Source organism: Podarcis muralis, chromosome 3 (assembly GCF_964188315.1).
Source record: "Podarcis muralis chromosome 3, rPodMur119.hap1.1, whole genome shotgun sequence".
Lineage (NCBI taxonomy): Eukaryota > Metazoa > Chordata > Lepidosauria > Squamata > Lacertidae > Podarcis > Podarcis muralis.
This window is the reverse complement of record NC_135657.1, coordinates 70,556,372-70,567,033: the sequence shown is the minus strand read 5'-3', so window position 1 is coordinate 70,567,033 and position 10,662 is coordinate 70,556,372. Positions and strand designations below refer to the sequence as shown.

Below are 10,662 nucleotides of genomic sequence, written 5' to 3'. Positions count from 1 at the left end.
CTGTAATAGCAGATAGAAAATTGCCATGAGTAGGGAGAGAGAGAAAATGATGAAACAAAAAGAAATAAACATATTGATTTTGTTTTACGATTGCTGGAATTATTAACAGATCAATCCCCTCATTTCTGGTTTTCGATCGTTTGGGAGCTGGAACGTTTGACTCCCAAGGCATTCAGGAGCTGAGGTACGACTGTACTGTTTCTTAAACTCATAGTAGCTCCTTTCCCTGGAGAAAATCCACATGATTGGATCCTGACTGCTGTTCCCGTGGGCAGTGCTATCCTAAAGGTTCTGAATTGCTGTCTGTGAGCCATAGGAACCCTTTGCCATAGGTGGGAAACTTTTTTTTTTCTATTTATAGCTTATTGCCATCGCTGCAGCTGTTAATAATCTGATAATAATTTTCAAATCCTCTGGCACTATAGAACTTAAATAGCAAAAGAGAACTGCAAGTGGATCCATACATAGTTCATATGATCCGCTTGCAGTTCTCACTTGCTGTTTAAGCTCTATTGTGCTACCTGAGGATTTAGAAGTTATCAGATTATTAATTTTTAGTTCAAATGTGTGCTAGAGGAACATGCTTTCCAATGGTTGCATCCCTCCAGAGGACAGCAATGTCTGTCTTGGGGAACCTTCAAGGGTGCCAGCACTTACAAGTTCAGCTTTCTTGGAATAAAGTTCACTGGAGCCTGTGATGTCATTTTGATACATGGTTTTAATTACACATAGATACAACATGAGCATAAGATGAATGATCTAATTGCATTAACACTGCAACCGATTTTGCTTCCCCTTAGGATTCCAGGCTGTCTTCACAGCTATGGTTTCAACACAGAGAGCAAGTCTTCCCAGCTCCTGACCAGACAAGACCAGCTCCTGGAGTGTTTTTCTCGTACCCCTAGAATAACATCCACGCAGGAGAGAGGTGAAAGCCTACCTCTTTCTTCTAGAGGCTTTACTAGTTAGTTGTTTCTGTGGCAACATGGCCAATTCTTTAGTCATGTAAAAAGGGTGTTTAATAGGCTTGGCAGAGCCAGTAACTTAACAAAGAGATTTGTTTGACCCTTTCAGCAGTTTCTTCTATTATAGACTCGCATCTAGAAACATATATGGGGGTGGGGGATACAAAAAAAATGCTAACTTTTGTGCAAACTTCCAACACTGATATAGGGCAGTTATTAGGATGAGTTGTGGGCCTTTTCACACCTCACACTGCTTGGCAGTTTTTTTTTTCTAGAAAAAGAGGTGCTGGAACAGAGTTCAGTGTGTTCTGGCTGAAAAAAGCCCTGCTTCTTGGGTAGCTATACCTCCACTTCCTACCAATAAAACTAGCATGATTACTGAATTGTGTTGTGCTAAACCTGTGACTGTTTAAACAGCAATCTTCTGCTAGCAGTATATATTTCACAGAATTTCAGCTCCCTTCCCTCCCCACTACTAATTGAAGAAGATAAGAGGCAAGGTTGTCCGCCAAACTCACACACCCAGCTAGATTTACACCTTGCAGCAGCACTCCTGCACAGCATGGTAGGTACTGAAGAAAATTCATCGCCCGAGTTAATACAATATTCTGCCAAGCACTGCTTTGGCTCATTCTGTCTCAGCAGCATTTAAATACATTTATATGTAACAGTGATGTGCCTGAAAGCTAATTTAGCCAGGAGAACAGCACATTTGATGGACAGTCAAATTTTCAGCTGTACACGAGAGCTGCATGTAATTAAAAAACAACACACACACACACTTGTGCTGATCTGAACAGATCCCATCCACAGCAATACAAAGAATGGAATCCAGTTTAATTAAAGACTGGACCAGGAAGTTTGTTTTCATAGAAAATCTACATTTGAAAATATACTTGTAAATCTGAAAATAATCTTAAACAATAACAGCATGCCCCAACTGGGCCAAGCCAGTATTACTGGGCTTGAAAGAAATTCATTAGGTCTTCCTAGGCTTCCAGTTTTCTATTCCATCAACAGTAGGATAATAACCAATTAGTTTCAAAATGAGGATCCTTTAAGCCAAAAGGCAGGAGTAGGTTAATAAAATAAAACAAGAACAAAGTCTCTACAGGTTCTGCTAAATATTACCTGTATTCATGTTCAGAAGTCTCTCGTCACATGGTCTCCACTGAACACACCATCCATACCAAATATCCTACACTGATCAATCTTGTGCATGGAAAATCATGGAAACTATTCCTTGTATCTGGATTCAAGCATCCTCAGTGCTCCTTGCATATCAGACACCTTCTTCCAGATGCCTATTATAACAATTTTTGCCCACCAATAGCTCCTTCTGGCAGCTTCTTTCTCTCTTTCCATCTCAAAGGAGTCCTCCAAAGTAGTGTGGCTCAGATCCCAGCATCCTTTAGTACTTCCACTTCCTAGCTCAGCCTTTCCCAATCTGGTGCCTTGCAGATGTTGTTGGATTCCAGCTCCTCTCAGCCCAGTAGGTAAGGCCAATGGTCATGGGTGCTGAGAGCTGTAGTTCAAAACATCTGGAATATACCAGGATGGGGAAGGCTGCCTTTGCCACTTGCCTTCCCTCAAAACAGCAGGTATCTTGACCCTAGGCTCTTTACGTGGATTTTAGTACAAGTGGCCATCCCACACTGGACTGCCTTGGCTCTCCTCATGGGTCTGCAAATGTTTAAACGACCACCCTCCCCAAAATTAGCACGACTCAGCCCCCCAGAATTGTATAAGCAGCCCATAATCATTGCAGATGCAACAACTGGCAATATTAGACAGCTTTGGCCAGGGAGGGTGGGATATAAATAAAAAATTATTATTATTGAAAAATCTGAAAAAAATAAGAGCTGCAAAAACAGAACATGAAACTAACATCAGAGTACACCAGCCCCATCCCTGAAAACTCCAACGTCCACCTACCTCCCTTTGACTGACCCAACCAAGTACAGACATAGGCTGTGTACATAACACTATGCATGTAAAGCATCTCACCCTCCCAAAAGAATAATGGGAACTGTAGTTTGTTAAGGGTATTGAGAATTATAGCTCCATGAGGGATAAACTTCATTTCTCATGATCCTTCGGGGTGATGTGGTTTAAAACTGTGATGCGCACACATTCACACACTCCTTCACACACACTCTCTCACACACACACGGCAAATAGAAAGAGATCATAGCACTTCCAGCTGCATGCAAGCAACCAGGGTGCTGTGGGAAGGAAACCTGCATGGAGAACCCAGAGATTTTCCAGGAAAAGGATCACGAGTCTTACTATGGCACTATGGAAACAATGCCTTCATGCAGACAAGTCTCATGACACTTAAACAGTACAATTATATTCACGTCTCCAGGGGGAACCAGTGCTTTAAAGAGAGGGTGGGGAGATGTGGGCCACACGTACAGGAACAGAAGCTGCCAACAGCAGATTCACAGCAGGCAACCTAGCAATGATATATTTAGATTTTAAAAAGCGTGACACATTGCAGTTAGCTCCCAGGCCCCTGCTTCAGAAACACCACCTTATCTACAGAGATTTCAGGCATAGGTTCATGGCACGTCCCCTTGTAGCATCTAAGGGGCTAAGCCCATGAAATGTCTTCTCCCCCTACCCTGCCTCAGGACCATATGGACCCAATCATAGGTAGATCAGTACTGAAGTGAAGGGGCTGCATGAGGAGTGATAGCTCCATGGAAAGGTACTGATTCAACATACAAAAGATCTTTTGGTACTGTCTTCCAAGGAACAGCTGAGAAGGGACGTAATGTGCACCTAAGCACAATTCCTGAGGCAGATTTTAGAAGGGTCTTAAATCAAACAGTTCAGGTCTGTGGAATTCATCCTGTTTCCACTGAAGCCCAAAGTTTACACATGTCTCATCACACAGCTGCTTGACTTCAACTTTTTATTATTATTATTACAAACGTATATTATTCTTGTTTAAAAAATCCACACTGAAGCAATTCAATTTAATTACAACAAAAAATAAAAATGATGTAATGAACAAAAAGCATAGTTTTAACAGTCTTCTGGGACATTATGAAAACAGTAAATGTTTTATGAGGGCAAAGCCTGACAGTTCAGTGTCTTGAAACTGCCCAGCAGAGTTGGTGGACGTTTCTAGCTTGGTACTGAGCCTCTCCCACTGCAGGGCAGGAGGTGAGGTGAGCTGGGTGGCAGCAAGAACTGAACTCCCACAGTGACATCCTATCCTATATTCGCGCCACTTAGCACATTCACGCTAGTTCAAGGTTAAGCATATTCGGCAGTTGCTAGATAGCTGCCAGATTCTTACATTTTCACTTCAGCAACATAGCCAGTTGAGATCAATGCTTGGTGACAGCAAGGAAGAATGACTGACCTCCGGACAGAAGCAGGAAAGGCCCTTATGGTGTGTATGTCTTCAATGGGGCTGGAGGTGTACTTTCTAGGACTCCCCTACATTGTTGACTTGAATGTAATTATCCTAGCTTGAGCACCCCATGAAATCCCAAGAAGTGAGAGTACAAATCTGGATTTTGCAAAACTCAGCAGCCACTATAAAGTACACTGCCATACGTGGGGCATCACTCTTGAGCTGAAGTTGCATAAGAGAGGACACAGAACTATATAATAAAGACACAAGAATAGAAGATGAATATGTGAAATTATATATAAAAGAAAACTTATGGCAGGCACCCTTCCACAGTGAGGAAATACAACTAAAAACCATTTTAAAAGCATACTACATGACAGATATAAAACATTATTTAAACTGCTGTTAAAAAGGGACACCTTCAGTCCACATTGTGTAATACTTTTTAGTGTCTACACAAGACAGATTTTCTTTAAAAAATTAAATAGTATTAATTTACTACTAAATATTTAGGAGATAACAGTGCATTAAGGACTTTCCCCCCATAAAGCAATACACATCGTTCTTGTGTGGCAAAACATATAGATTACACATGGACTTTATGTACAATATGTTTCTTTTATCTTAAAACAGTTATCGTTGCTTAATGTTGCTTAAGTACCATCACTGAAGATTATGAAGGGGAACTAAGCTTATTATGTTTATATAAAATATCGTACATAATCAAATACTTCACGCTTCCACCTCCCCAACCTCAGGATGTCCTCCCATCCTTCCCACCCCAGCCCCACCCAAAAAGATACAGTGTCACAGATATAGAGTGCAGGACTTGCAGCTTTCACAAAAGTCTTCCTTCATTATGCAGTCTATGCTCCCAATACATTTCATCACTGCTTTGCTAATCCTATTTCTTTGCTCCTTTTCTCTGAAAGCTGAGAAGAGCAACATTGTAAGAATGAGGCTTCAGCAGCTAGCTGTTTCCCAAAGTAGCAAGACAGAAACCAACCAAGGTCGATTCCACGTCCACTTCTAAGAGCCGATGAGATAGGAAAGAGAAACTTATTATAGGTGACGTCAAAGCTGCACATGCTAGTAAGAATGAGTTGACAGAGCTGCACAGTTATGAAAATGTCCATGTTCTGTGTTTCCATAACATACAATATATGATTTGTCTTACATTACATTTTTGTTTCATGAAATTCCCCCTGAAACAAAGCTACCTCACCTTGGCTCGCCTTAGCCCTGCAGTACATGAGACACTCATTTATTATACACATACAGCTCACTGCAATAGGCCAAGTATGCCCCAAAAAGCCAAAATACAAATACAGAATGAGTGCAGTAAACATTTCAGAAGTGTAAACCTATACTTTCATCTATTCCCCTGCCAATGCTTATTTGGAAGGCCATGAAGTATTACTTAGCACAGCTACATTTGTGTGTACAGACACCATGGGGAAGTGGGATATATAGCAAGCAAGCAATTTGCAACTATCGTCAGCACAGACAACGATCATGGCCATCCTTCTAGGGGACTGGAAGCTCATGGAGATAAAGCACATTCAAGACAGGTCGTCACACTGCATGCACAGAGGAACCCACACTCGGACAGAGCTTGCCGCAGATGCTGGGCTGTAGCAAACGGGAGGTTGGGGGACAGAGCAACAGAGGGAGAAGAGGAAAATGAGCAATTCACAAGACAATAAAAATAAAGTTAAATCTCCTAAACTGCTCACCAAACATTAGCTTGGGTGCAGGAAGACATGGAGCCGGTAGAACATTTTCACTGAAAGCTGGTGCAAAAGAAACATTACTTCAGTAAAACAAAACTAGTGTAAGATACATGATGCATAAATGTATGTTTGTATCAAATGGAATACTTTTTGTTTTGTCCCCCTGTTATGGGTATGCTATGATAAATTAATTTTTGGCTCTCTCCAGAGAGCCACTTGGTATCAACAGCAAATGGAACAATGTCAGTGACTAGACAACTGAGCTTAACATGAGCTGACCTTTTAAAGTTTAAAGTGGAATCACACACAGTCCTGGGATAGGATAAATGTATTACTCGTGGGATTAAAATAGTTCCTCCCTCAAGAAAACTGGCCCATCCCCTTGTTAGCTTACTGCAATCTTAGTGCAAAGATTTGGTGATTTTTATATCAATTCAGATCAGAACACAGAGTGAGCATGAGCTCCCGCTAGACAGCAGGGGTAGGCAGAAGGTAGATCAGGATCTATTGGTAGAGATGTAGAGAGCAGATTAGCAAGAGTTTGTGATTACCAGTTGTTTAATAATAACAACAACAATATAACATTTCCCAAACACATGAAGCTTGTGAAATGTTAACCAGAAGTAGACTTTTGTGTGAAAAGACTGTGAGCTCAGTCCTGTCCTGGTACAGAAAACACATTTGTAAGCTCAGAATGCTCAAAGGCACTCTTCCTTTAATTTCAACTATATGGCTCTGGCTGATAGATTTTGGGGTTCCAGTAAAAAGTAAAGTAGCTTCAACAAGCCTGAAGTCTGCAAACCCCCCTGCTATACCATGTAAATGCTTATAAATGCATATATCAATAACTGGCTCCTCCCTGTACCTCTTTATTAATTATTATGACAAATACAGGGTGCTGCATGTATATTCTAAAATTTATGCCTTTTCCATTTTAGTGCAATAAAGTCAGAGGAGCTAAAACCATTCTGCACCAAGGTAACCTGAATTCCACACAAGAAAAAGCTGGATTCTGCAGTCTGTATAAATACTGCAAATTAGCAGACATGTTGGACAATGTATTTGGCTTTTGCTAGTGATGGGGAAGGGAAGCCACTAATGGGCACTCAAGATTTAACCCTTGAAAATCCTATTCAGCTCCACTTCCTTACCATCTAGCATTTCACTAAGCATTGCTGACAAACTTTATGCCTATCTTCATATTCAGAAAGGCAATAAACCTGGTTTTTTTAAAGAGAGACCAGGGTGGGGGGTGGGCTCAGAATCACAAGATGCTGAACTGCAGAAGATATACAGCTTTTACTAGCTGTAATTCTGGGCCTCTTAAAAAAACAAAACAAAGGGAGATGTCTCAAAGTATGGTCTCTGATCACAGGTACTTGATACTGAGTTTGATATACAGATCTACCTGTGAAAGCAACCAGGCAGAAGGGGACTGAAGGATAGCTTCAGACTCTTAATCTCACGACCGTGGTCTTGAGCCCCACACTGGGTGAAATATTCCTGCATTGCAGGGAACTGAACTAGATGATTTTTGTGGTCCCTTTCAACTCAACAATTCTATGACCTATGACTTTCTTGTCCCCTCTTCTACCCAGTAGCCCTTGGAGCACCCCTTAAAATATGAGTAGATGCCTCTGTCTGAGCTTCTGTGAGCTCCCTCTTCCATCTCGGACCCCTTTGCCAGAACCACCCCACTCAGCTAAGTGCCATGATCCTCAGAGGAGAATATTCAGGGGTGCTCTGACCTAGTGGGGAGAGGATGGGATAGTCAGTTTCTGCCTACCCCTTCCATAGGTGGATCTTTAGATCCAACCCAATGGCTCTCCAGTATTATGCTCTGGTGATGAGCTGACATCCCCTCTGTTAGCTGCCTATCCAATACACCAACATCCACAATATGTCTGACGTTAGGAAAACAGTCGTTTCAGTACAGCCTCACTTACCTAGCACTTAACCAATTTAGGTTAATCACAGCAGTGGTAAGATGGCAAAACATGCATTTTCCCACATGAGAAGGCTAAGCACTTTCAAGACATTGCTCAACAACTTCAATATTTGATCTGGTTCAAATGGATAATGAAGGTTAGTAATAGTAAAAAATAAAAATGGCTTGTCCAGGTTCATGGTTGCAAGTGTCCTGCAAGTTGGCAGCAGTTCATGCCACAAATGTGCTAGTCTCTTAAGGTGCCACAGCACATTTTGCCCTTTTTTGCTGCAAGTTACAGAACCATCCACATTTAGCAAAGGAAAGCTTCATCAGAAACAAACAAAACTTAGAAGGTAAAACATATACTAAAAAGATGCTCTGTCCCACTTGACAGCCCCCCAAAGTAGTAGCACAGTCTCCTTGTTTGCCCTTTTTCTAGTTGATGCTAAACTCCTAGGGCAGAGTTCCGAAAAACTGATAAACATGGGAGAAGACACCATTGCATGTACGAAAAACTACTAGAGAAGACACCATAGCATACTCTTGTCCTACTGGAGCCACAGAAGAGTTTGCCTTCCACTTCACTGTTATGCCTTAATTTAAAGCAAAGCTTAGGTCAACCCACTTGGAAGATAATGGCAAATGATCTATGGGAGCTCATTTGAATAATAAAAACAAACATTCATAATCTTCTGTTTGGTGTTCAATCCAAACACATAACATGTAATAGTTGCTGCAGAGACTTGGGTTGTATATTTTTCTTTTCTTTTCTTCTTCTTTTTTTTTTAAAGACCTCATCTGAAAACTAGACTAATAAAAAAGGGAATAATAAAATACTCTGGAACAGTAAAATCTGCTGTTCTTGACATCCATGAGCAAAACAGTAATATCCTGTGAAAATAACATAGTGCTTTTAAAAGGTGCATTATACCTGTATAGCTAAACGGGTTTGCCTAGTAAAAAACTAACTATATACAAGCTTGAAAAGCCTGGGAGTTCAAGGTTTCAAAACTTTAAAATCCTGGTAAAGGGATTTGAAAAAGATAAGATTTATGGCAATTACTACAACACAAGAAAGGTGCACCAGGAATCCTTCAAAAATTCCATAGGTTAAAGAAGTTTAAGTGCTGGGTTCGGATCAGACGGTTTCATTCGAGTAACCACAATGGAACGCATGCGAAAGCAAGCTGAGGGGAAACTTCACAAGAATCTCCTTTATGGCAAAAAAAGAGAGAAAAGGATAAAAAGGTCTCTTGTCTCAAAACAATTAGTTAATAAAAGTTCTCCTTTTATAATTGTTAACTTTAAAATCTGCATCACAGTTTTGCATTTTTGGTTCTTCTCATGGTTATGAACTTCATATTGCTGGAGTCCGCCAACTGCTAGTTCATTCCTTTCTAACACCGTCTATGTGCTCTCCTCAGTATCGGTGCGACTGGTGAGACTGATGGTACTGAGAGCTCTGCTGAGATGATGTAGAATAGCCCATTGTACTCTGGGACTGAGAAGATCCCTGAATGTTGCTTTGGTAACTCAGGCGTGAACTGGAGTGCTAAAGGAGGGAGGGAAACAAAACATGTTAGAACATTTTGGTGGGCAGGAATTGCTCCAAAATGATTTTTCAAAATGTTAATGCTGATGATCCCTGTCTTTTCTCTCAGATAGATTTACACTGGGCAGGGAAACGAGACAGGGATTTATACTGTCTGCTCCCCCCACCCCCACTTTTTTCTCTTCTTTACTAATAGAATGTCTGGATTATTGCTATTGAACAAAACATATGGTTGGATCCAGAGAACTCTGCTCATGCAATGGGGTGGTTCCTGCCTCCCCGTTTTTGCCCTGTGCAATTTCCTCACACACACCCTAACACAGAAAGCCTGGCCAAATGGCCAGGGATTATCTACAATTATGTGGAACACGGCATGAAGGAATCCGCAGAAATCACTTGGTGGAACTTGCACAGGAGGTCTTGGTATACAATTAAGGGATTATAACAAGAAGGTATCAATCTACACTATTAATACTGTTATCACACAAACACTGCACAGGAGCTACTGTAGATTTTAAAAAGCTATACTGTACAGAAGTTTTATTTTAGACAATGAACCAAGAAAAGGTTCTATGTGATTATGATGCTCCAGTTAATGCTAGCAAGAGACAGCTTACTATATGCAGTTATACCTAGATTTCATGACTTGGAAGCCAGAGGTATTTCTTTTTATAGCAATATAAGGCTTTACTGAAAGAACAAAATTGAATTATTGGGGGAAAGGAATCAATAGAGTCATACAGCAAAAATAAGGTCAAAGTCTATCAGCCGAAAGGGCAGCTTGTGATGTTCTAATTATTTATTTCATTCATTTATTGCAATTTCTTCAGAATTTCTAAGCAGTTTACTTAGAGGTTTACAATACGAAATGACAAGATTGGCTGCAGTTTATCAAGTAAGAAACACTGGCTTTATGATAGACTGATGTCACCACACCACTAAAAGCAATTCTGTGGTTGCAATTGATAAACAAACATACTATGAGTATGACTAAACATTCAGAAATGAAGGGTTATGTCTCAAATATCAATCTTGTGATGGATCTGTTGTGTGCTGCAAGAACAAGGAATTTCCTTCCATTAATGGAAGTCTTAAAATATGGCAAATGGCAG

At 40.7% G+C, this 10,662-nt stretch overlaps 1 protein-coding gene across 7 annotated transcripts in view; it reads right to left on the bottom strand.

The window, feature by feature from the left end:
• Positions 1-3,871: 3,871 nt before the first annotated feature.
• The window catches only part of CDK19 (cyclin dependent kinase 19), an 83,664-nt gene continuing 76,873 nt past the window's right edge, over positions 3,872-10,662 (bottom strand). For all 7 annotated transcript variants that reach the window (XM_077926088.1, XM_028723175.2, XM_077926087.1 and 4 more), the window contains one exon: positions 3,872-9,550. In XM_077926088.1, the coding sequence (XP_077782214.1) occupies positions 9,419-9,550 (132 nt within the window). In that variant the 3' untranslated portion in view covers positions 3,872-9,418. The remainder of the gene's footprint in view (positions 9,551-10,662) is intronic.